Below are 25,843 nucleotides of genomic sequence, written 5' to 3'. Positions count from 1 at the left end.
TTGTGTTAGGCTTTTCGAAAGTTATCTGAAACTTGGCTCAAATCGGTCAAGATTTGCATATAGCTGCCATATAGACCGATATCTCGATTTAAAGTCTTGGCCCCCATTAAAGGCACCCGAATGTCGAAAAGCCTAACACAAATGTTAAAAAGAGAACTCAACAAATGCGATCCTTGGTGGAGGGTATATATGATTCGGCTTGTTTTGTTTTCGAATAAAATAAAGTAATTCCTGTTTTCTCTCTTTTCTGGCAGTGTATGAAAAGTTTGGCCAAATGTTGCTATCAGCCACTGGGACACTAGTTTACTCACTAATGTACTTGTTATATGCTGCCCCTGTAAATTTTCCTATTTGACAAACAACAATAACAAAAACAACAACAACAAAATCTAAAAAGCAGCAGCAAAGACCAGTAGCTCAACAACTGCTGGAGAAAATGTGCAAAATGGTAATTTTTTATCATTTGTAGATGCTTTAAACAGAAGTTGTTTTTCTTTTTTTTTCGTTTGCTTGCATTTTTTATCTCAACTAAAACCATTAACTGACTATTCGAAATGAATTGTAACTTCCATTCAGAGTTTTGTGTGCCCTTGGGAATCGCTGGCGAAACTTTTTCCTGTTCAAATGGAATGACTGCCACAGAAACACAGGCAGTAGCAGCAACAGCAAGCAACCAACGACAAGGATGATGACAAAAACAAGCATTCGTTAAGGACAAGGACAAAGATGTGGACGACGTGAATGACTCTTAGGAGTATTAATTTTGTTCGCTACATATGCATGCTGTTTGCAGTGTGTGAAGGTGTGCCTTGCACTTTTTAACATCCACTTACCGATTGGTGGCCGAAATATTCCGGCTGGCAGATAAAACGCTTTGTGGTTCACCAAATTCTCTGCACATTTCTTGGTCATGGTGTAGGTATTTGGCATTTCTCCAATTAGACATGGACGAAACTTTTCCAAAGTCTCATCATCAAATATGCGAAAGATCTGAAACGGAAGGATTGCATTTCGTCACTTTCACAAGTGATTGCTTGGATGCTGGCAATGCATTGCCAAGAATTTTTTTTTTTTTTGTTTCGCTCCTTGGAGTTCTTCTCACTTTACCTGCATTATTTTTTCATAGCCAATCTCTGTCTCGTACACTTTCTCGTTGATGAATTTCCTGTTGCAGTTGCAGTAGAGTGTGGAGATATGCACAAAAGACTGTCATAGTATAGTGACAAGGGCGAGGGGGAGGGGAGACATGGCGGGGAAGAGTTCATTAACATTTTCATTGATGGATATGTTGCCGTAGTGCTTTACAATGTTCCATTTACCTTTAGAGTTTTCATTTCCATGGCCAGATCCAATATTTTTTTGGTGCCCAGAACATTGATGTCGATGGCATCGCTTAGCTTCTCATTGAACTTCACCGATGCGACAACATTGAAAACAATCTGTAAAAATCAAACAGAAATACGATTAACTGAACTGATTTCCATGGCCGAAGAGAAGGTGTACATAAGTCAGCAAATGCGAATTGGTCTAAATCCATTTTTATACCCTTCGACATAACATCAGATGAGGGTATACTAATATCGTCATTCTGTTTGTAACATCTCGAAATATTGGCATGAATCCCAATAAAGTCGCATATAGATATGTTTAAATATAATTTCCATATAAACCGATCTGCCGGTTACAGAGGTCAATTTATATACGATTGAGAAAAAATTTTGTCCGATGACTTTTACTATGATTTGCAACAGCTGTATAAGTTTAGTTTCAATCGATCCATACTGTGAGGTAACCCTTACATGAACCGAATTCTGATCTGGCAGCTATATAAAATATAAGGACAGATATTTTATTTTTTTATTTATTTGATAAAAATGTAATGATAGTACAACAAGCATTACTTATAAATTACAGTACTATCCGATATATGTCAATAACTAATAGTTTCACAAAAATAATACTATTACATAGGTATTTAAGTATAAACAAAGAAATTAATGATTAAAGAATTATACAGAAGATAAATAATTATTAGTGTAATTTGATGTATATATTGATAAATGTGAACTAATATTTAAAGGGTCAAAATTAAATTACTTCCTAAGTGAGATGATGTTTTAGCTTAAGTTTAAAGTTCTTTTCATTAGGACTATTTCTTAAATTGATTGGGAGGGCGTTCCAGAGACGAATGGTGTAAACAAAAAATTGTCTGTCACATACCAAGTAGTTACTTTGCAGTGGAACCATGCAATTGGTTCGAGAAGATCGTGAGATTTCCAACCGGTCGTAAAGATATTTGGGTTCATGTGTATAAATTAAGCGATGCATGAAAGTCAGTGCACGAAATTTCAAAAAATTTTCAAATTCCATCCCATAAAACTGTCTAGAAGCCGATGATATACTATCCGCACGTCTGATACTATAAACAAATCGTGTAATGTCATTCGAAACTACTTTTAATTTACGCTTATGGACGTAGTCACATTCTGCGTATATCTCACAACAATACAAAAGTTTAGGTAGTAAATAGGCATGAGCAATTGCGTGACGCACACTGAATGGAATATATTGGTGAATAGACCAAAGAGTCCGTAACATACCATAAATCTGTCCTATAGCCAACTCAATATGCCTATTCCAGGACAGAGTATTGTCAAATAATACCCCTAAATTCCTTGCAGTCTGCACATACTCTATGGTCTTGTCACCTAAGGCAAGCCTAGGCAAAGACAATGTATCTATAGACTTTCTCGAGATAACAATGCACTTCGTCTTATCAGGATTCAACTTCAAGCCATTCTTGGTTGCCCAATCACTGATGGCAATTAACTGCAAATTAATCCACGCCACATATGACCTTGTATCACTCGTCCTGCAAGAGAAACACAATTGCACATCATCAGCGTATATGTGCATGTCATATCCATCAGGTATGCTTGCAATATCATTGACATATAATGAAAATAATAGTGGTCCCAGCACAGAACCCTGAGGAATACCACGAGTAAGCTCCAAGAAATCAGACATCATACCGTTAGAGTAAACAGCCTGTGTGCGCCTGTCCAGATATGATGCAATAAACCGAACTGCTGTGTCGTCAAAATTAAACAAGGTTGTAAGTTTAGATGCCAATATCGTGTGATCCACAGAATCGAATGCCTTAGAGTGGTCTAATAGGACAAGAAAGCTTACGTGGTTATCATTAATATTGCGTCTAATATTTTCGACTACATCAATAAGTGCAGTCGTACAACTACGGCGTTTACGAAACCCAGATTGCCTATCTGATAAAAGGAAATTCCTGTTTAAAAATGTATTTATCTGATCATACACAATATTCTCAAATGCCTTAGACAAGAATGGCAAGATCGCAATTGGTCTAAAATCATTATTGGACTTAGGTACCGGAATAACCTTTGCCCTCTTCCAGCCACTGGGAAAGATCGATGACAGAAGTATATAGTTAAATATATGTGTAATAAATGGTAAAAGATTCGGTAATATTGGTTTCAGAAAGCTAGGGTCAATACCATCGACACCTGTGGCATTGGATTTTATCCTCAAAATTGACTCCAGAACGTCACATTGATCAACAAGTCGAAATCTGAATTGCTCGTCAATGCCATTCACGTCAGTCTGCAATCCGCCCAAGTAAACATTACCTTGCGCAAACGGTACATTAATGGCCAAAAATTGCCGGTTCATATCATCGAGTTCGGGTTTGGAAAGATTCGCATCTTCGCCAGTCTTCTTTCCAATTCCGATACCAATGTCTCTGATCACGCCCCATTTTTGCCTGCAAGTGACAGCAGAGTTGTACCTTTCACCATAGAACGACATCTTGTTCTCCCGGATCTCCTTTACAACCTGATTCCTGAGTGTTCTATATTCGTCATGGAGTCTTTCAGTCCTGAACCTCTTCCACCTACTGTAAGCCCGATTTCTTTTAGAAATCAATTCAGTCACTCGTCCGGTTATCCAGGGCTGCTGCCTTGATTTGACAACCCTACGTTTCAAAGGCACGTATCTCTCGTAGAGGCGGATCACATTCTCTTCAAGAAATCTTACTTTCTCGTTCACATCCACGTAGTGGTATATCGCACTCCATTCCACTGAGAGCAGATCCGTCAGTAAGTTCTCGTTGTCTACATGTCTAAAGTCTCTATACCAAATAGTTTTATCCTCGTATTCCATAGTAAAATTATAATTTAAGAAAATAATGTCATGCCTGGAGAAACAACTAGCAGAAAGTTGGTCATAAAGCAGCACCTTATCCACTGACCCAACAAGAAAAAGATCCAATAGAGTCTCAGATGTATTTGTATAATGAGTTGGAGTATCCGAATTAACAGAATGTAAGCCATATGTATTAAAGTCACTAATCAAGTTATTATCTAAAAGCAAATTCGAGTTGAAATCACCTGTGATGATAATTTCATTGAACGACATAGAAACCTCATGTATTTTCTCCATCAGTTCATCCGTGCGAACCAATTTATTCGGCCTATAGACATTACCGATCAAAAGCGTTTTATTGTCTCTTCCGACTGAAATAAATATATATTCCATATTATCCTGCGGGTCTGAAACAAGTCGTATCCTAGAAGCAATACCATTCCTAACATATATGGCCACACCCCCTGCATGTCCTTGTCTATCAACCCGGTATAAATAGTAACCATCAAGCTTAGCCAATTCGTCAGGCATGTCGCTTCTGAACCATGTCTCGGTCACGCATATAAAATCAACATTGGATCCGACAAAAATAAAGCGAAATTCATCAATCTTCTTTAGTAGGCTCTGGGCATTCAAATGTATTATATTCATACCATTTTTCATTTTAGCCAAAACTCTAATCATGGCATGCAAATTATCTCTGGAACTCCTGTTATTACTATTAGCACTCATCATTGAATGCATAATTAACGATCATCTCACCTAGACTGAAAAAATATTTAATGAGGAAATGGTCAGCATTAGAAGTGACAAAGCGCGTATGAAATAAAATATATAATGCACAAATTGTCAATAAACATAGTGTTGCATTGTTTAAATAATAGGAAATGTATGTATCTTTTAAATTAAACACAAATATAAAACAATATTGATCAAAGCCTGAATTAGCGAAAAAGTCTATTTAGTTCCTCAAAAGTTCTAATGCATAAAGGTTCATCTGAATCATGTATTTTTATATAAACTATTCCACGTAATGTATAAACTGCCTTAATTCTATTCTCCTTTTTGATTTTTAATGCCGATGAAAAGATTTTATGATTGAAAGGCGTGAGGTTTTCATTGATGTAGAAAGGCACATCTCCATCAATACCAATTTGTTGAAGTTTCAAATGTCCTTTTATATTCCGCTTATACTCAGCGACTACTTTAAGTAGAAAGTTTTTTTCATATGGCGTTTGTAATTTAGCTACAATGGCTCCATCTTTTATGCCACGTATATTCTTTATATTTCTTACGCGATATATTGAAATAAGGTGTATATTGGATATATTGAGATACTTGCATATATTGTCAAAAATAACTGGCAGATTTTCGTTTTCATACTCTGGTATACCATTAATACGCACATCGTTGGCTACAATCAAATTCTCTTGTTGTAAGAGGCGCAAGTTTAAATCGTTGACAGCCGATTTTAAGTTAGCATTCTCGATACTTGCCAATTCAAGTTTCTCTATTCGCTCTTCAAAACTAGAGATTTTTGTAGTCAGTTTATCAATGACTGATTTGAATTCATTTTTTAACTCGTTTTTTACCTCTTGAATAATGTCATGTTTAACGTAACTTAACCGATTATTCATTTCATTTAGAATACGTTGCTCCATTTTTTCCATCAAAAATTGTATTTCTTCGTGCTGTTTGTCAAACCTTTTTTGAATAATATTTATAATTCGAGTTGGTGACTCATAGCTTGCCAGCTTCGGGGTTTTAGAAAGGTTTTCACTTAGAGGGTCATGCAGCTCCCTCAGGCGTTTTGGGGCTAAAATAAGTGAATCCCTAGGCTTAGCAGAGGTTGATGGTGATGGTGATGTTGTGTGATCCATTGTGATGAATTCGACGTTTTTTTGCGTTCATACGTTGTTACGTTACGGTTTTACGTAGTTGAACTAACCGATGATCTGTTCCCACTATTTCCCAGTATATTCGTTGGAGGGGATCAGCTGATGATGTTTATATTTGAGGCTTAAGATAACCCTCTGTTTCAAATTTCATCGAAATCGGTTAAAAAATAAAGCCTTTATGGGCTTCAGAACCTTAATCGGGAGATCGATCTATATGGCAGCTATATCTAAATATAGTCCTATCTGAACCATATTTGAGTCAATTGTCGAGGGGCCTAAAGCTACTTACTGTTTCAAATTTCAGCGAAATCGGATAAAAAATAAAGCATTTATGGGCATTAGAACCTTTATCGGCAGATCGGTCTATATAGCAGCCATATCCATATATGGTCTGATGTGGCTCGTTCAAAAGCTTAACCAGTGTGCATCAAAATAAAGTATCTGTGCCAAATTTCAGCTCAACATTTCTATTTTTGAAGGCTGTGGAGTGATTACAACAGACGGACGGACAGACGGATAGACGGACATCGTTAAATCTTCTTAGAATATTACGACGTTCCGAAATATTTATACTTTGTACCTTCTACCATAGGAAGGGAGTATACTAATTTCGTCATTCTGTTTGTAACACCATGAAATATGCGTCTGAGACCCCATAAAGTATATATATTTTTGATCGTCATGTCATTTTAAGTCGATCTAGCCATGTCCGACCGCCTGTCCGTCCGTCCGTCTGTCTGCCGAAAGCACGCTTATTTTCGAAGGAGTAGAGCTAGCCGCTTGAAATTTTGCACAAATACTTTTTATTAGTGCAGGTCGGTTGGGATTGTAAATGGACCAAATCAGTCCGCGCCTCTAGAGGGCGCAAATCTCGTCTGATTTGACTGAAAATTTGCACGTGGTGTTTTTTTGATATCACTTGCAACAACTGCGCTAAGTATGGTTCAAATCGGTCCATGTTTTGATATAGCTGCCATATAAACCGATCTTGGATCTTGACTTCTTGAGCCTCTAGAGGGTATCACTTCCAACCACTGTGCCAAGTACGGGTGAGATCGGTTCATAATCTGGTATAGCCGTCGTATAAACCCATTTTGGATCTTGACTTCTTGAGCCAATAGAGCGCGCAATTCTCATCCGATTTGGCTGAATCGGTACAGGTCGCAATTTACATCCTATCATCTTCAAATCTGGCACAGGCATCATTTCTTGGCCCAGAGATAAACCCTATTGAAACTCGAAAAAAAACGGTTAAGATTTGGATAAAGTTCCCATCTAAATGTTCGTCCGATGTGGAGTCATATTACAATACTGTGCCCATTTGCTGACCGATTCCCACCCAATTTGGCACGAAGGATAATCTTATGACTGCCGGCATTGCTGTTTAATTTCATAGAAATAGGTTCAGAACTCGCAACGCACTTTCATTTGTTTATCTTTTATTTAAATAACCAATTAACAAAGTTTCATCATAATCGAACAATGTAATCGTAAGTCACCGTTTTACTTAGTTTATGCATCTAAAATATCTACCACTATAGACTTGGAACATTTTCGCTCCAACTACCATATATATATATATGACGAAATGAAGGATATTTTTAGTATTGGACATTTACAAGTGGGTTTGTTTGTTTGCTTGTCTCCGAAACATGTTAACACTTGGCAATGTGCAGGAATTTGTATCGTTTTGGACATTTTCATTTTGCATTTGGTCCAACAGCTATCCAATTTCAACACATCACTATTTTGACAAAAATATTTGTTTATTGTTTTTCTAGTCCTTTCACATAAGCTGACAACGATTTTCACTATGGACCAGCTTAACATTGCCCTCTACAGTAAAGGTTGAAGTAATAGAGACCAATGAACAACTTTTAGAGCTCATGAGAATTCTAGGTTAGGTAGAAAAGAAGGTGCGGATGGTAATCCGCCCCATACCACTCTGGACATACACCTAAGCCAGTAATCGGCTTGTTGTGCGTCTAAGTACTAAAAAGTAACCCCGCAAATGGAAATTCTAAGTTAGGAAGCCTTACATAAGTCACTGTGTCAAATTTGAAATCGGATTATAAATGATTTGAAATCGAGATATCGGTCTATATGGCAGCTATATCTAAATCTGAACCGATTTGGTATAAGTTGCAGAAAAATATCGAAGAGCCTAACACAACTCACTGTACCAAATTTCGGCGACATCGAACAATTAATGCGCCTTTCATGGGCTCAAAACCTTAAATCGAGAGTTCGGTCTATACGGCAGCTATATCCAAATCTGGACCGATGTGAGCAAAATTGAAGAAAAATGTCAAAGGGACAAACACAACTCACTGTCCCGAATTTCGGCAAGAGATCGGTCTATATGGCAGTTATATTAAAATCTGGACTGATCAAGCCCTAATTGAAGAAGGATGTCGAAGGGCTTAACAAAACTCACTGTCTCAAAATTTTGATACAATCGGACAATAAATGCAATATCTTACATCGTAGCGCAGAGGTTAGCATGTCCGCCTATGACCCTGAATGCCTGGGTTCGAATCCTGGCGAGAGCTACAGAAAAATTTTCAGCGGTAAATTTGCCCTCCTAATGCTGGACACCTCTGTGTGAGGTACTATGCCATGCAAAACTTCTCTTCAAAGAGGTGTCGCACTGCGATACGCCGATCGGACTCGGCTATAAAAAGGAGGCCCCTTATCATAGAGCTTAAATTTGAATCGGACTGCACTCATTGATATGTGAGAAGTTGCCTCTGTTGATTAGTGGAATGTTAATGGGCAAAATTTCCAATTTGGATTTACCTTAAATCGCGAGATCGGTCTACACGGCAGCTATATTCAAGTCTGAACCGATCTGAGCCAAATTAACAAAGGATGTAGAAGAGCCTACCACAACTCACTGTTCCAAATTTCATCAAAATCGGATATTAAATGTGGCTTTTATGGGCCTAAGACCCTAAATCGGAGGACCGGTCTATATGGCAGCTATGTCCAAATCTGGACCGATCTAAGCCAAACTGACGAAGGATATTAAGGGGCCTAAAACAACTCACTGTCCCAAATTTCATCAAAATCGGATTATAAATGTGGCTTTTATGGGCCTAAGACCATAAATCGGAGGATCGGTCTATATGACAGCTATAACCAAATCTAGACCGATCCGGTCCAAATCTGGAACGATCTGAGCCAATTTGACGAAGGATATCGAAGGGTCTAACACAACTCACTGCCCCAAATTTCAGCAAAATCGGATAATATATGTGGCTTTTATGGGCCTAAGACCCTAAATCGACGGATCGGTCTATAAGGGGGGCTATATTATATATAAAAATCAATTTGTGTTTTTTTTGTAGGTTTGTTTCTATGTTCCTTGTAGACTCTGAAACGGCTGAACCGATTTTCTTAATATATTCACAGATTGTGCAAAATGATCCCGTGGTGAAAATAGGGTACTACATTTTTTGATATCTAAAGGGGGGGGGGGGGCGGACCCTCCCCCTCACCCTAATTTTCAGAAACGCCAGATCTCGGAGATGGGTGGTGCGATTTCAGCGAAATTTTGTGTGCTCTCATGGGTACCCTAAAAATTAAAATTTTGTATTCCAATTTCGGATGGGGTACCTAGGGGGGCCGCCCCACCCTTAAACCTAACATATATATATACACCAATCAGGACAATATGGGACTCAAATGAAAGGTATTTAGAATAAGAAAACGTATCTGATATCCAATTGTCGGACCAAGTATTAGGAGGACCACCCCAACCCCAAAAACATCCTTCAAAGGCGACAAATTTACGACCATTGCAATATGGGCCTCAAATGAAAGGTCTTTGGGAGTAAGGCACGAATCTGTTATCGATATTCGGGAAAGTATCTATGTTGCCACCATGAGGCTCAAATAAGAGGGTTTTTAGAGTAGAACATGAATCCGATATATATTTTCAAGGTCAACTCACTGAGTGGCCGCCCATCCCCCAAAACACCGGTCATGTTTGCCGACTATGGAAATATGGGGCTCAAATTAAAGGTATTTGGGAGTAGACCACGTATCTGATATCAACATTAGGGACCAACTGTCTAGGGGACGCCCCACCACTATAAAACGAATATATTTGCTGACTTTTGCAATAAGGAGTTTAAATGAGATTAGAAAACGAATTTGATATCCAAATTTGAGGCCAATCTCAATATGTGGTTCAAATAAATCATATATAGATATGATATAATTTCCGGGCTTATTGTTTGGGGGACCACCCCAATCCCCAAAACAGACCTAAATCGGGCATATTTGCCGATCATGTCAATGTGGAGCTTAAATGAAAGGTATTGGGGGGTAGAGCAAGAATTGATACCCACTTTCGGGATCAATTTTCTGGGGGTCTACCCCTTTCCCAAAATACCACACAAACAGCAATTTTATACTGACCATCGTAATTGGGAATAGAATACGAATTTGATATCCAAATGTAGGACCATGTAATTAGGGCATCACCCCTTCCCCAAAGCGTTAACATTTTTCGACCATGCCAATGCCGGAGCGGACCGGGTTCAGCTAGTATCAAGATATAATCCGATTTAGCCCATCTTCGAACTTAACCTACTTATGGACAAAAATGTATCTGTGCAAAGTTTAAGCTCAATATCTCTATTTTTAAAGACTGTATCGTGACGTTCAACAGACGGACAGGCGGACGGACATGGCTAGGTCGTCTTAGATTTTTACGCTGAATATATGTACTTTCTAGGATCGGAAATGGATATTTCGATGTGTTGCAAACGGAATGACAAAATGAATATATCCCCATCCTTCGATGGTGGGTATAAAAATCGTTTTACCTTCTGATGCAGCTTTGCTATATATGTTGCTCCAATTTTGACGAATATTGCACTCGGCCGCACATTTGTTCGCCTATAGCAGCATATGCTTCCACTATATGAAATAACCAGGACTGTAGCTAGTTTCACTTGATTTGCATTGGTATGTATTTGCTTTAGGTCCTTTGCATGCATTTATTCGTGATTGAAATGTTTGCATCAAATCAGGATTTCCCATTCAAAAATTTTGCTTTGCCAAATATGCTCGTACGCCTCAATCATATTTGGAAATTGAGCTGTTCAAATATTTTGATTACTTTGAACTATTTTGGGCTTAGTTAACAGGCAAACTAAATCCTATTGCAAAAAAAATCTATGGAATGGATTTGGCCTTAAAACTAAAGGTTATGCTGTCAAAAGTTAAAAAAAAAACAGTGTGAAATATATACAGTTTTGGCCTAAGACATTAACTAAACTGCATTAAGTGGGGCGGACCGAACTTTGCCATCTATACGGCAGCTATATTGCAACATTGTCCGATTTTGGCCATATACGAAACGGTTTTTGAGGTTCAAAATTTCAGCGAAATAGAGTAGCAAGTGTGCACTAATGTACTCAAGACCCTAATCGTTCTATATAACAGATATATCCAAATGTGGGCCATTCTTGTCCATTGTCTCCAATCTAAAAAGGTCTCAAAGTTATTTTTAGACTCAATCGTGAAATCGGTTATTCTATTCAAATATGGTTCCATGGGTACCATATTCACTAAAAATTTCTACCTGTCCAATACAACTCACTGTAGCAAATTTACAATTCAAAGCGAAATGGGGTGATAAATGCACCCTCGAAGCCGTTAGAATTTAAATCAGATAAACATTGCACTTTCTAAGTACTCAAAACGTATCGGATTATTGCACCGTTAGGTCTCTTTTTACCATACGATTTAAATGACACTACTGTACTTCACATACAAAGCGTCAGCTAAATAGAATAAAAATTCGACGGTGCAGATGTTTAAAAAAGACTAACTGGAGAAGTCAAATCTGGGATAACTTCCCAAGACGTCAATATCTACAATGTGTGGGGACATATCCAAATAACACAAGAGAGGAAAATCAAAAGTCTGGCGATACCGACTACATAACATTCTACACCTGCCCAATAGGTGAAAATTGGGCTATCTGGACGTTACGAGGTTTGCCTTTTATATTACGGGATTCAACAACCCTTGGGTTGCAATCTGCCAACTGGCAGCTCTATCGTAAAGCTTGACATTTTTGAGGTTATACGTACTAAGAACGTTTTGAGATATGAGCGATATTTGTGTTGCTTACAGTAACTTAAAAGACTCATCTCGCCCAAAACATAGAATTAAACCGTGAACATTATTTTTTACAACTTTCGACGCGGATTAACTCAACAACAGTGCATCGATGAACTTAATTCAATTTTTGGCGATGATGCACCATCAAGGACCAATGTTTATCGATGGTATAGTAAATTCAACCGAGGTCATAGTTCACTCCAAGACGAATTTCGTGAAGGTGGTCCAAAATCAGTTGTTGTTTCAAAAAACTATTGGTGCTGTAAGCAAGCAAATTTTTCCCATGAACATTGCACTAAGGCACATGGGCAAACTTCTCACATATCAACGAGTGCAATCCAATTCAAGTTTACGCTCAAACATAAAGGGCCTCCTTGTTATAGCTGTGTCCGAACGGCGTGTCGCAGTGTGACACCTCTTTGGAGAGAAGTTTTACATGGCATTATACCTCACAAATGTTGCAAACATTAGGAGGAGAAAACCACCGCTGAAAATTTATTTCGGATGGTTTCGCCAGGATACGAACCCAGGCTTTCAGCGTCATAGGCGGACATGCTAACCTCTGCGCTACGGTGGCCTTCATTGGTGCTGTGCGCCAACAGATATTGCAAGATCGTCATGTGGACAACCTTAGGTATAAGTGGTACCGGCATGCAGTCAATATTGCATAAACATTTGATCGTAAAAAAAAAATTGTTCGCGTTGGATCCCATACAATTTGTCAATCGTCCAAAAAAGGCTCGTGTCGAATGCTCGAATGAATTGCTCCAATACTCTGCTTGTAACACCTCGAAATATGCGTCTGAGACCCCATAAAGTATGTATGTTCTTGATCGTCATGTCATTTGAAGTCGATCTAGCCATGTCCGTCCGTCTGTCTGTCGGAAACACGCTAACTTTCGAAGGAGTTAAGCTAGCCGGTTGCAATTTTTCACAAATATTTCTTATTAAATGGGCCAATTTGGTTCATGTTTTGATATAGCTGCCATATAAACCGATCTTGGGTCTTGACTTCTTAAGCCTCTAGAGGGCGCAATTCCCGTGCGATATGTCTGAAATTTTGCACGTGGTGTTTTTGTATCACTTCCAACAACTGGTTTAAGTTTGGTTTAAATCGGTTCATTTTTTGATATAGCTGCTATATAAACCGATCTTTGATCTTGATTTCTTAAGCCTCTAGAGGGCGCAATTCTCGTCCGATTTGACTGAAATTTTTCATGAGGTGTTCTTTATGGCTTCCAATAACTGTCCTAAGTATGGCCAAATCGGTACATAACCTGATATAGCTGCCATATAAACCGATCTGGGATCTTAACTTCTTGAGCCGCTAGAGGGCGCAATTCTCATACGATTTGGGTGAAATTTTGCATGAGGTGTTTTGTTGTGACTTCCAATAACTGTCCTAAGTATGGCTGAAAGTTAGCATGAGGTGTTTTGTTATGACTTCCAATAACTGCGCTACGTTTGGTTTAAATCTGTCAATTTTTTGATATAGCTGCTATATAAACCGATCTTTGGTCTTGACTTCTTGAGCCGCTAGAGGGCGCAATTCCCATCTGATTTGGCTGAAATTTCGCATGACGTGTTTTGTCATGACTTCCAACTACTGTGCTAAGTACGGCACAAATCGGTGCATATCCTGATATAGCTGCCATATAAACCGATCTGGGATCTTAACTCCTTGAGCCGCTAGAGGGCGCAATTCTCATAGGATTTGGCTGAAATTTAGCACGAGACGTTTTGTTTTGTCTTCCAATAACTGTTCTAAGTATGGCGCAAATCGGTACATATCCTGATATAGCTGCCATATAAACCGATCTAGGATCTTAACTCCTTGAGCCGCTAGAGGGCGCAATTCTCATAGGATTTGGCTGAAATTTTGCACGTGGTATTTTGGTATCACTTCCAGCAACTGTGTTATGTATGATTCAAATCGGTTAATAACCTGATATAGCTGCCATATAAACCGATCTGGGATCTTAACTTCTTGAGCCTCTAGAGGGCGCAATGCTCGCCCGATTTGGCCGAAATTTCGCATGAGGTGTTTTGTCATGACTTCCAACTACTGTTCTAAGTACGGCGCATATTGGTACATATCCTGATATAGCTGCCATATAAACCGATCTGGTATCTTAACTCCTTGAGCCGCTAGAGGGCGCAATTCTCATAGGATTTGGCTGAAATTTTGCACGTGGTATTTTGGTATCACTTCCAGCAACTGTGTTATGTATGATTCAAATCGGTTAATAATCTGGTATAGCTGTTATATAAACCGATCTTTGGTCTTGACTTCTTGAGCCTCTAGAGGGCGCAATTCTCATCCGATTTGGCTGAAATTTCGCATGATGTGTTTTGTCATGACTTCCAACTACTGTGCTAAGTACGGCGCAAATCGGTACATATGGGATCTTGACTTCTTCAGCCTCTAGAGGGCGCAATTCTCTTCCGATTTTTTTTTTTTGTTCAGCTAACACGCTGGGCATGTCCCCTATGAACGCAGTGCATTGCGTTGGCGAGAGGAAATTAGGAATTGGAGGGGGTAAAAAGGATGTAGTGCTTATTGATATTTGTCTTAAAACATTGGATGTCAAAGTGGGTGGGAAAAGCATTAGCCGGAAGTCGATTCCACATACGAACGGTTCGGGCGAAATAAGAATTCTCTCTTTAATGTATTGTGCGGTCCGCTGGCCAATCAATTACAAACGGGCGTGAGTTCCTGGAAAGTCTAGTATCCCTGACATACATCCTTACATCAGGAATAAAAAGGCGAATATCAGATGAACACACACCATGAAAGTGCCGATAGAACAGCGCCAAACAACCCACATTGCGACGATGATGAAGGGAGGCAATAGAGTTGGATATTCCACTATACCCAATCCAGGGATGATTTTGAAGCTCCAGCCCATACATGTGAGTTGTACTCCATTTTCGGCCCTATGAAAGTGGTGTAGATGTGAAGAAGATCAGTCGGAGTGAAATAATTCTTACACCGTTTAAGGAAGCCTAAAACTCTTTCGACACTTCGAATACATGTCATGCCCAGAACAGCTTCTGATTGCTCAACATCTAGATAGACAATGATGGTCGTAATGGTTCAGCGAATCGTTTGTGTGACATCAAGCAGCACTGAGTCTTCTACTCGATTCATTTGACCCCACTCAGAAATGGCCAACAAATCCTGGCAGAGTGTACCGGCCCATAACCGACCTCTTGTCCTCAATCTCTCGAATACCTGGCCTATGGTCGAATGAGTACGAATGACAGAGATTATTGTCATCCGCAAATGATTAGATCGGATTCGATGTCTGACCCAACAGATCGTTGATGAAAATAAGAAAAAAGAAGGAGAAACAATAGAGCCCTGGGGTGCGGTCAATTTGTGCTCATTGGATGAGAACCCATCTATAACGACTCGAATAGTGCGATCTCTGAGAAAGCTCGAAATAAATCGAACGAAGCCATTACCGACACCCTTATAAACCAATCTCCCGATTTTGCTTCTTGAGCTCCTACAAGGCGCAATCCCTAACCGAATGAACTGAAATATTACACAATGACTTCCACAATGTTCAGCATTCTTATATGGTCCGAATCGGACTATAACTTGATATAGCTCCAATAGCATGACAGTTCTGATTCAATATTCTTTGTTTGGCTAAAAAGAGATAAAAAGAGGAATTGCAAAAGCATTTAGGCAAAGGGAAATTTTCTATTTAGGCATGCTGCACGCCCCCTATTTAGAGTATCGCTTTAGATGGACAAAATTGCCTTAATATGTATGAGTAAGTTTCTCAACAACAATAAGCAGCGAAAAAAAAACACTCTGACAAGATATCGAGTCGATTGTAGAAAACGATAATGACATAAACTTTGGAAACTTCCTCAACCACAATTTCACCACCATACATACAGCATTTGCTGGTACAAAGTTTTCCAACAAATTGTAAGTGTGGTTATTTGGGAATTGTAAATAGTTCCTCCAATCGCTTCTTCACTTCCGTCATTCTTGGTTTCATACCTCATAGCCTGGCGTAGGTGTCACTTCTTGTGTATTTCAATTCTTTTGTTATACCAGCAACCAATACACACACCAATGCCAGGTATTTCCCAACTGCTGCATTGGTGGCAAAGGCATTTGCATGCGACCGAGGTACTAGTTGTGGCCGCTTCCTTGCTTCTTGCCATGCCATATTGGAAACTGTCTTCAATGGCAAATATTTTACTTACCGCAACCTCATTGCTCAACAGCTCTCGATCTGCGGGTGCAATATCCAGATCGATGGCACTAAAGTTTGCACGTATGGGATGCACTTTTTCGAAGAGTTTGGCATTTTCTACACGTATCGTATCAAATATCTGTGAAAGAGTCAAAGGTAAACACAATAATGGTGAGACTTGTGCGATGATGGTCTGTAGCTGCGTAATCATGGTGCTGACGGAGGACAACAGTGGTTTCGATAAAAAGGAAGCATTTATAGGTCGAAAAATGCTCTGGGCCAAAAAACAAAAAAATATATATAACAGAAAATCCAATAACCAGGAAGATGTAGAAAAGTCTCCTTTCATTTCTAATTTCCAATTGTGAATGTTTCTGTTGACTGCGTTTGTTCAGATTTTCTAAAAACAAGTAGAAACTTTTTAGGTTCTACCCGGCCGAGTCTTGAGAACACACCAAGGTGAATTCTGCTAAAAAATTCCACAAGTTTCTGCCAAATGAATCAAATCAAGTAAACAGGCGTTAAGTTCGGCCGGGCTGAACTTTGGATACCCACTACATCGGGTATATATGTAAACCACCTTTCATCAAAATCCGGTGAAAATTGCATACCTTATGTCCCATAGCAGTTATATCGAAATACGTTCCGATTTGGACCAAATACTAATAAGTACAGTAGCTATGTTTGAAAATAAACCGATCGGAACCATATGCGGATGTCGAAAAGCCTAACAAAAGTTTCTGTGTCAAATTTCAGTGAAATAGGATTATAAATGCGCCTTTTATGGGGCCAAGACTTTAAATCGAGATATCGGCCTACATGGCAGCTATATCCAAATCTGACCGCTTTGGGCCAAGTTGCAGAAAAATGTCGAAGAACCTAACACAGAGCACTGTCCCAAATTTCGGCGAAATCTGATCCAAAAGACCGGGACAGTATGTTTAGTTAGGCTTTTCGATGTTCTTCTTCACTTTGGCCCAGATCGATCCAGATTTGAATATAGCTGCCATATAGACCGATCTCTCGGTCTATATGGCAGCTATATTCAAATCTGGATCGATCTGGGCCAAAATGAAGAAGAACATCGAAAAGCCTAACTAAACATACTGTCCCAAATTTCGGCGACATCGGACAATATATGCGCCTTTACGGGCCCAAAACCTTAAATGAGAAATCGGTCTATATGGCAGCTATATCAAAATCTGAACCGATCAGGGCCAAATTGAAAAAAATGTCGAAGGGCCTAAGACAACTCAATGTCCCGAATTTCAGTACAATCGGGTAATAAAAGTGGCTTTTATGGGTCTAAGACCCTAAATCGATAGATCGGTCTATATGACAGCTATATCCAAATCTGGACTGATCTGCTCCAAATTGACGAAGGATGTCGAAGAGCCTGACTTAACTCACTGTCCCAAATTTCGGCGACATCGAACTAAAAATGCAACTTTTATGGCCCTAAAACCTTAAATCGAGAGATCGGTCCATATGGCAGCTATATACAAATCTGGACCGATCTGTGCCATATTGCAAAAGTAGGTCAAGGGGCTTAACCATACTCACTGTCCTAAATTTCGGCGAAATCGGACAATAAATGCGCCTTTTATGGCCCCAAAACTTAAAACCGAGATATCGGTCTATATGGCAGCTATATCCAAATCTGGACCGATCTATGCCATATTGCAGAAGTATGTCAAGGGGCTTAACTTAACTCACTGTCCCACATTTCGGCGATATCGAACAGTAATTGCGCATTTAATGGGCCCAGAACCTTAAATCGAGAAATCGGTCTATATAGCAGCTATATCAAAATCTGAACCGATCAGGGCCAAATTAAAAAAATGATGTCGAAGGGTCTAAGACAACTCACTTTTCCGAAGTTCAGCAAAATCAGATAATAAATGTGGCTTTCATGGGCCTAAGAATCTAAATCGAGAGATCGGTCTAAATGACAGCTATATCCAAATCTGGACCGATCTGCTTCAAATTGACAAAGGATGTCGAAGGGACTAACGCATTTCACTGTCCCAAATTTCAGCAAAATCGGATAATAAATGTGGCTTTTAAGGGCCTAAGACCCTAAATCAATTTTATAAATAAATATCGGCCTATATGGCAGCTATATCCAAGTTTGGACCGATCAGAGCCAAATTATTGAAGGATGTCGAAGGGCCTAACGCATTTCACTGTCTCGAATTTCAGCAAAATCGGATAATATATGTGGCTTTTATGGGCCTAAGACCCTAAATCAGAGGATAGGTCTATATAGCAGCTATATCCAAATCTGGACCGACCAGGTCCACATTGAAAAGAGATGTCGAAGGACCTAAGAAAACTCACTGTCCCGAATTTCAGCAAAATCGGATAATAAATGTGGCTTTTATTTGCCTAAGACCCTAAATCGGAGGATCGGTCTATATGGCACCTATATCGAAATCCGGACCGATGTGGGCCAAATTGACGAGGGATTTCGATGGGCCTAACGCATTTTACTATCCAAAATTTCAGCAAAGTCGGGTAATAAATGTGGCTTTTATGGGCCTAAGTCCTTAAATCGGCGGATCGGTCTATATGGGGGCTATATCAAGATATAGTCCGATATGGCCCATTTTCAAACATAACCAGTTTATGAACAAAAAAAAAATGTGTGCAAAAATTCACCTCAATGTCTCTATTTTTAAAGACTGTAGCGTGATTTCAACAGACAGACGAACGGACTTGGCCAGTTGTCTTAGATTTTTAAGCTGATCAAGAATATATTATAGGGTCGGAAATGGATATTTCGATGTGTTGCAAACGGAATGACAAAATGAATATACCCCCATCCTTCGGTGGTGGGTAAAAAAAAAATCGGTCTAAAAATAAATCAAGTTTTAGACCGATAAGGACAATAGTTACCACTTATATTGGACGCCATATCAAACCACTAAGTGCAAAATTTCAGTCAAATCAGATAACAATTGTGGCTTCCAGCGCCTAAAGGTCGGTTTATATGGGAGCTATATCAGGTTGTAAACCGATTTTGACCGAAAGTAGAAGAAACTGTCGCAGAACACTACGAGCAAAATTTCAACCATTTTGGTTAACAATTGCGGCTCAAGAAGTGAAATCGAAGAATCACTTTATAAGGGAGCTACATTCAACTCTGAATCGATATGGCCCATTTGTAGTCTTCAACGACGTACATCAGTTAGAAACCTCTGTGCAAAATTTACAGCTGCTAGCTTTACGCCTTCGACCTCTATGGTGATTTCCACAAACGGATGTACGGACGGAGGAACGAACATGGCTTCCTCGACTCAGAATGTCAAGAAGGGGTTCACACATCAATACTTCAGGGCGTTACAAACAGAAGGACTAGATTAGTATACTCCCTATCTTATGGTGGTGGGTATAACAACTATGCACAACATGCCATATGATATGTCGTCATTGAGATATGCCGTGGGAACTTGAACTAATCAAACATTTGTAAATTACTTCACGGCAATGACAATTGCTGTTTGGTGTCATTGAAAATATCCTTTCAATGTATTATTTATATTTAAAAAAAAAAAAAAAAACTCAAAGTGAGGTGAGCACCTTCCCCATGCAATGATTTCATTTCCCCCTAGGCCAAATATCAACTTTCCCATTTGTTCCCATAATTCGTAACCACTGTTTTGACATCCCTCACACCTGCATTCACACTCACCGTTTCGTTAAAGTACTCCTGTAAACGCTGCTCCACCGTCATGTTATTCTTGCACCGTATTAGCATATAAATTCTACGCACCTCAAAGGTACGCAGCAGTTTTTGAATCAGCACCTTGCCCACGAAACCAGTACCGCCCGTGATGAGAACAGTGGCGTCACGGTAGAAATCCTTGATTGGTGTTTCGCCGTAGCCACAAGTGTTTGCGAAATGTTTGCTGGCGATATTGTCCTCGTCGTGGCAATGGAGTGGTGCTTCATTGGCGGTGCCAGGAGCAGCATCGATGCCACCATTTGGCTGGTAGTTTTTCTTGTTACCCGTATAGCGAGTGGCTATTGTTGTCCCATCAGGTGCTGCCGTTTTGGGTGTTGCCTTTTCATATACCTTGGCCAAGGGGCTCTTGCTGCGGCTTGGTGATTGCATTGGCGATGAAGTGGAGGAAATTGATTTGCATTCAACGCATGATCCTATGCTGGCTCTTCTGGCATCTATGCAAACGAAACAAAAGTAAATTAATTCAATATTGAAATCAAATTTATTTAAAATTTTTTTTTTTTTATTATTTTGATTTAAAAGACCTTTGTTCACTTCTAAGTCGTCCATGTTTTGTGTGTGACTGATTTTCTATTTGTTGACCGTTGTCCTGCTCGTTTGTTGATACACTGACCAATGAATCTAGAACGTGTAGCTAAATATAGGTAAACTCAAACAACCCACAGTGGGAGATAGTTTATTAAGTGGTGATTAGGCCATAACTTGGCAAACTAGGCAAACTATCGGTTTTGGGTATGCTATTCACAAAGATGACAAATAAAAGCGTCTTTAGATTAGCCCGTCCATATTTTGTATACACTCTGCCAGGGATTGCATTTTCAACGTTCTTTAGACGATGATAAAAATCACAAGTGAAACAAGTAAAAGCGTGCTAAGTACGGCCGGGCCGAATCTTATATACCCTCCACCATGGATCGCATTTGTCGAGTTCTATGCGCAGTATCTCTTCTTAGGCAAACGCATAATATTGAATTAGAACTGTTGTGCTCTTGGAGCTATATCAAGTTATAGTCCTATTCGGACCATAAATGAATGCTGAAAATTGTAGAAGTCATTGTATTGGGTTGCCCAAAAAGTAATTGCGGATTTTTTATATAATCGGCGGCAATATAATATCTCAGTTCATTCGGATAAGGATTGCGCCTTGTAGGGGCTCAAGAAGCAAAATTGGGAGAACGATTTATATGGGAGCTGCATCAAGCTATTAATCGATTAAGACCATATTAGACACGTATGTTGAAGGTCATGTGAAAAGCGGTTGTACAAAATTTCTTCTAAATCAGATGAGAATTGCGCCCTCTAGAGGCTCAAGAAGTCAAGATCCCAGATCCCGGTTTATATGACAGCTATATCAGGTTATGTACCGATTTGCGCCATACTCAGCATAGTTGTTGGAAATTATAACAAAACAACTCATGCAAAATTTAAGCCAAAGCGGATGAGAATTGCGCTCTCTATGGACTCAAGAAGTCAAGATCCAAGAACGGTTTATATGATAGCTATACCATATTATAGACCGATTTGAATCATACTTAACACATTTGTTGGAAGTGATACCAAAACACTGCGTACAAAATTTCAGTCAAATCGGATGAGAATGGCGTCTCTAGAGGCCCATACTTAATACATTTGTTGGAAGTGATACTAAAATACCACGTGCAAAATCGCAGTCAAATCGGATGAGAATGGGCCCTCTAGAGGCTCAAGAAGTCAAGACCCAAGATCGGTTTATACGACAGCTATACCAGATTATGAACCGATCTCACCCATACTTGGCACAGTGGTTGAAAGAGATACCAAAACACCACGTGCAAAATTTCAGTCAAATCGGACGAGAATTGCGCCCTCTAGAGGCTCAAGAAGTCAAGATCCAAGATCGGTTTATATGATAGCTATACCTTATTATAGACCGATTTGAATCATACTTAACACATTTGTTGGAAGTGATACCAAACCACTACGTGCAAAATTTCAGTCAAATCGGATGAGAATGGCGCCCTCTAGAGGCTCAAGAAGTCAAGATCCAAGATCGATTTATATGACAGCTATACCAGATTATGAACCGATCTCACCCTTACTGGGCGCAGTGGTTGAAAGAGATACCAAAACACCACGTGCAAAATTTCAGTCAAATCGGACGAGAATTGCGCCCTCTAGAGGCTCAAGAAGTCAACACCCAAGATCGGTTTATATGGCAGCTATTTCAAAACATGGACCGATTTGGCCCATACTTAGCGCAGTTATTGGAAATGATACCAAAACACTACGTTCAAAATTTCAGTCAAATTCGTCGAAAATTGCGCCCTCTAGAGGCTCAAGAAGTCAAGATCCCAGAACGGTTTATATGATAGCTATACCATATCATAGACCGATTTGAATCATACTTAACACATTTGTTGGAAGTGATACCTAAACACCACGTGCAAAATTTCAGTCAAAGTCGTCGAGAATTGCGCCCTCTAAAGGCTCAAGAAGTCAAGACCCAAGATCGGTTTATACGGCAGCTATATCAAAACATGGACCGATTTGGCCCATTTACAATCCCAACCGACCTACATTGATAAAAAGTATTTGTTCAAGATTTCAAGCAGCTAGCTTTACTCCTTTGGAAGTTAGCGGGCTTTCGACAGACGGAGGGACAGACGGACGGACATGGCTAGATCGACATAAAATATCGTGACGATCAAGAATATAAATATTGGTTTGCCCAAAAAGTAATTGCGGATTTTCCATATAGTCGGCGTTGACAAATTTTTTTCACAGCTTGTGACTCTGTAATTGCATTCTGTCAGTTATCAGCTGTTACTTTTAGCTTGCTTTAGAAAAAAAGTGTAAAAAATAGTATATTTGATTAAAGTTCATTCTAAGTTTTATTAAAAATGCATTTACTTTCTTTTAAAAAATCCGCAATTACTTTTTGGGCAACCCAATACTTGATCGGGGCAAAACTATTCAAGCTGGCCTCACTTTGTTATTTGATAGTTAGGATAGAAGTTCAAGTGAAGGTCAAGATCGAAAGTGTTCTTCCTCTAGTAGAAACTGTGGTGAGCCATTTAAACTTTTGCTTCATTGAGTCGCCCCGATGAATTGCAAGAGCTCCTTACCGTAATTCAAGTTTACAAATTGAAACACAGGTTAGTGATATTCCACCTTTAATTTAAAACTATACCAGCATTTTAAATTCACTACTCTCCCAGTGTGCATTTGGTAGGTGGGCTCTACGTAAGGATTGTCATGCCATTCCCCCAATGTATCAATCAATCAAACCAAACCAAATCAATAAATAACAGTTCGGCTTCTTTCAAGAAATTCCCACAATTCAATTGGATTGCCGCGACTAGCATGCAACTTGTCCGGGAGCAGACACATCACGCGAACCCTTTCTCCCAACCACCTTATGGTAGGTAAAAGTTGTGCAGACAAACGCTTTGTTTCTGACCACATGTTGGCTTGCTGAGACAACTCCTAAACCGCATGTCCTTTCGTCTCACAATTTCCCATCACATAACGAGTCGATTACACAGTTAAATGTCATAAAATGCATACCAGCCCCACCACCATGGCCGAATTAATATCTAGACTGCCGTAAAACAAACGATAGTGACATAATTACCACTGACCGAATTATGAAATTGTAAAGCAGGTGAGGGGGTGGTGCTGCAGGAACAAAATCGTATACTTTGTATACCCTGCACCATAGGATGGGGGTATACGAATTTCGTCATTCCGTTTGTAACATCTCGAAATATGCGTCTAAGATCCTAAAAAGTATATATATTCTTGGTCGACATGACATTTTAAGTCGATCTAGCCATGTTCGTCCGTCCGTCTGTCTGTCGAAAGCACGCTAATTTTGGTTTTGAACAACGGCTTCTCTCATAACCTCCAGCGTACGTTCCTGAGCCTCTTCCTATCCGATTTGGCTGACATTTGGCATGCCGTGTTTTATTGTGACATTCACCAACTGTCCTAAGTATGGTTCAAATCGGTCCATAACCTGATATAGCTGCCATATAAACCGATCTGGGGTCTTGACTTCTTGAGCCACTAGAGGGCGGAATTATTTTCCGATTCTGTTGAATTTTTGCATGAGGTTTTTTGTTGTGAATTTCAACAGCTGTGCTAAGTATGATTCAAGTCGGTTCATAACCTGGTATAGCTGCCATATAAACCGATCTGCGGCTTGTCTGCTTGACCCTCTACAGGGAGCAATTCCAATCCGATTTGGCTGAAATTTTGCATAGCGTGTTTTGGTATGACTTTCAACAACTGTGGTAAGTATGATTCAAATCGGTTCATAACCTGATATATCTGCCATATAAACCGATCTTGAATCTTGACTTCTTGAGCCACTAGAAGGCTCAATTTTTATCCGATTTGGCTGAAATTTGGCATGACGTGTTTTGTTATGACTTTCAATAACTGTGCTAAATATGATGGAAATCGGTCCATAACCTGATATAGCTGCCATAAAAACCGATCTGGGGTCTTGAGTTATTGAGCCACTAAATGGCGCAATTATTATCCGATTCAGCTGAATTTTTGCATGAGGTGTTTTGTTGTGACTTACAACAGCTGTGCTAAGTATGATTCAAATCCGTTTATAACCCGATATAGCTGTCATATAAACCGGTCTTGGGTCTTGACTTCTTGAGCCTCTAGAGGGCGCAATTCTTATCGGATTTGAATGAGTTTTTGCACGAAGTATTTTGTTATGATATCCAACAACTGTGTCAAGTATGGTTCAAATCGGTTCATAACCTGATATAGCTGCCATATAAACCGATCTGGGGTCTTGACTTCTTGAGCCACTATAGGGCGCAATTATTATCCGATTCAGCTGAATTTTTGCATGAGGTGTTTTGTTGTGACTTACAACAGCTGTGCTAAGTACGATTCAAATCCGTTTATAACCCGATATAGCTGTCATATAAACCGGTCTTGGGTCTTGACTTCTTGAGCCTCTAGAGGGCGCAATTCTTATCGGATTTGAATGAGTTTTTGCACGAAGTATTTTTTTATGATATCCAACAACTGTGTCAAGTATGGTTCAAATCGGTTCATAACCTGATATAGCTGCCATATAAACCGATCTGGGATTTTTACTTCTTGAGCCTCTAGAGGTCGCAATTATTATCCGATTTACCTGAAATTTTGTACGACCATCAACATACGTGTTTATTATGGTCTGAATCGGTCTATAACCTGATACAGCTCCCATATAAATCGGCGCCCCCAACGGGCGCAATTCTTATTCGAATTGGTTGACATTTTACACAGGTCTCCAACATATAATTTAATTGTGCTCCAAACCGGATCATATTTTGATATCGCTCTAATAGCAGAGAAAATCTTTTCTTATATCCTTTTTTGCCTAAGAAGAGTTGCCGGGAAAAGAACTCGACAAATGCGATGCATGGTGGAGGGTATATAAGATTCGCCCCGGCCGAACTTAGCACGCTTCTACTTGTTGTTCTCTCATCCCGAAATATAAAAGGCAACCTCAAAAACGACAAAACCGTTTTTTTTTTTTTTTTTTTAAATTTTTACAGATGGTGTAGAAAAACATAACCCAACGGGAAGTATTAAACTACCATGTTAAAATGTGGCGTTCAAATGAAAGGTATTTGGGAGTAGAGCATCGAATTCAGGGCGAAACA

The 25,843-nt window shown here is 39.4% G+C and overlaps 1 protein-coding gene across 2 annotated transcripts in view; it reads right to left on the bottom strand.

Annotated features, from left to right (window-relative positions):
- LOC106093654 (fatty acyl-CoA reductase wat) overlaps window positions 1–20,786 on the bottom strand; it is a 40,322-nt gene extending 19,536 nt beyond the window's left edge. For both annotated transcript variants that reach the window (XR_009398803.1, XM_059371046.1), the window contains exons 1-6: window positions 20,708–20,786; window positions 20,130–20,617; window positions 16,446–16,574; window positions 1,320–1,439; window positions 1,108–1,206; window positions 834–990 (exon numbers count right to left, since the gene is read on the bottom strand). Coding sequence is in view for 1 of the 2 variants with exons in the window: in XM_059371046.1 (XP_059227029.1) it covers window positions 834–990; window positions 1,108–1,206; window positions 1,320–1,439; window positions 16,446–16,574; window positions 20,130–20,617; window positions 20,708–20,732 (1,018 nt within the window). In the remaining variant the exon portion in view is untranslated. The remainder of the gene's footprint in view (window positions 1–833; window positions 991–1,107; window positions 1,207–1,319; window positions 1,440–16,445; window positions 16,575–20,129; window positions 20,618–20,707) is intronic.
- Between the last annotated feature and the right edge of the window lie 5,057 nt (window positions 20,787–25,843).

Source organism: Stomoxys calcitrans, chromosome 1 (genome assembly GCF_963082655.1).
Source record: "Stomoxys calcitrans chromosome 1, idStoCalc2.1, whole genome shotgun sequence".
In the NCBI taxonomy this organism is placed as follows: Eukaryota; Metazoa; Arthropoda; class Insecta; order Diptera; family Muscidae; genus Stomoxys; species Stomoxys calcitrans.
The sequence above is the reverse complement of the archived record's forward strand: the minus strand, read 5'-3'. Positions and strand labels throughout refer to the sequence as shown.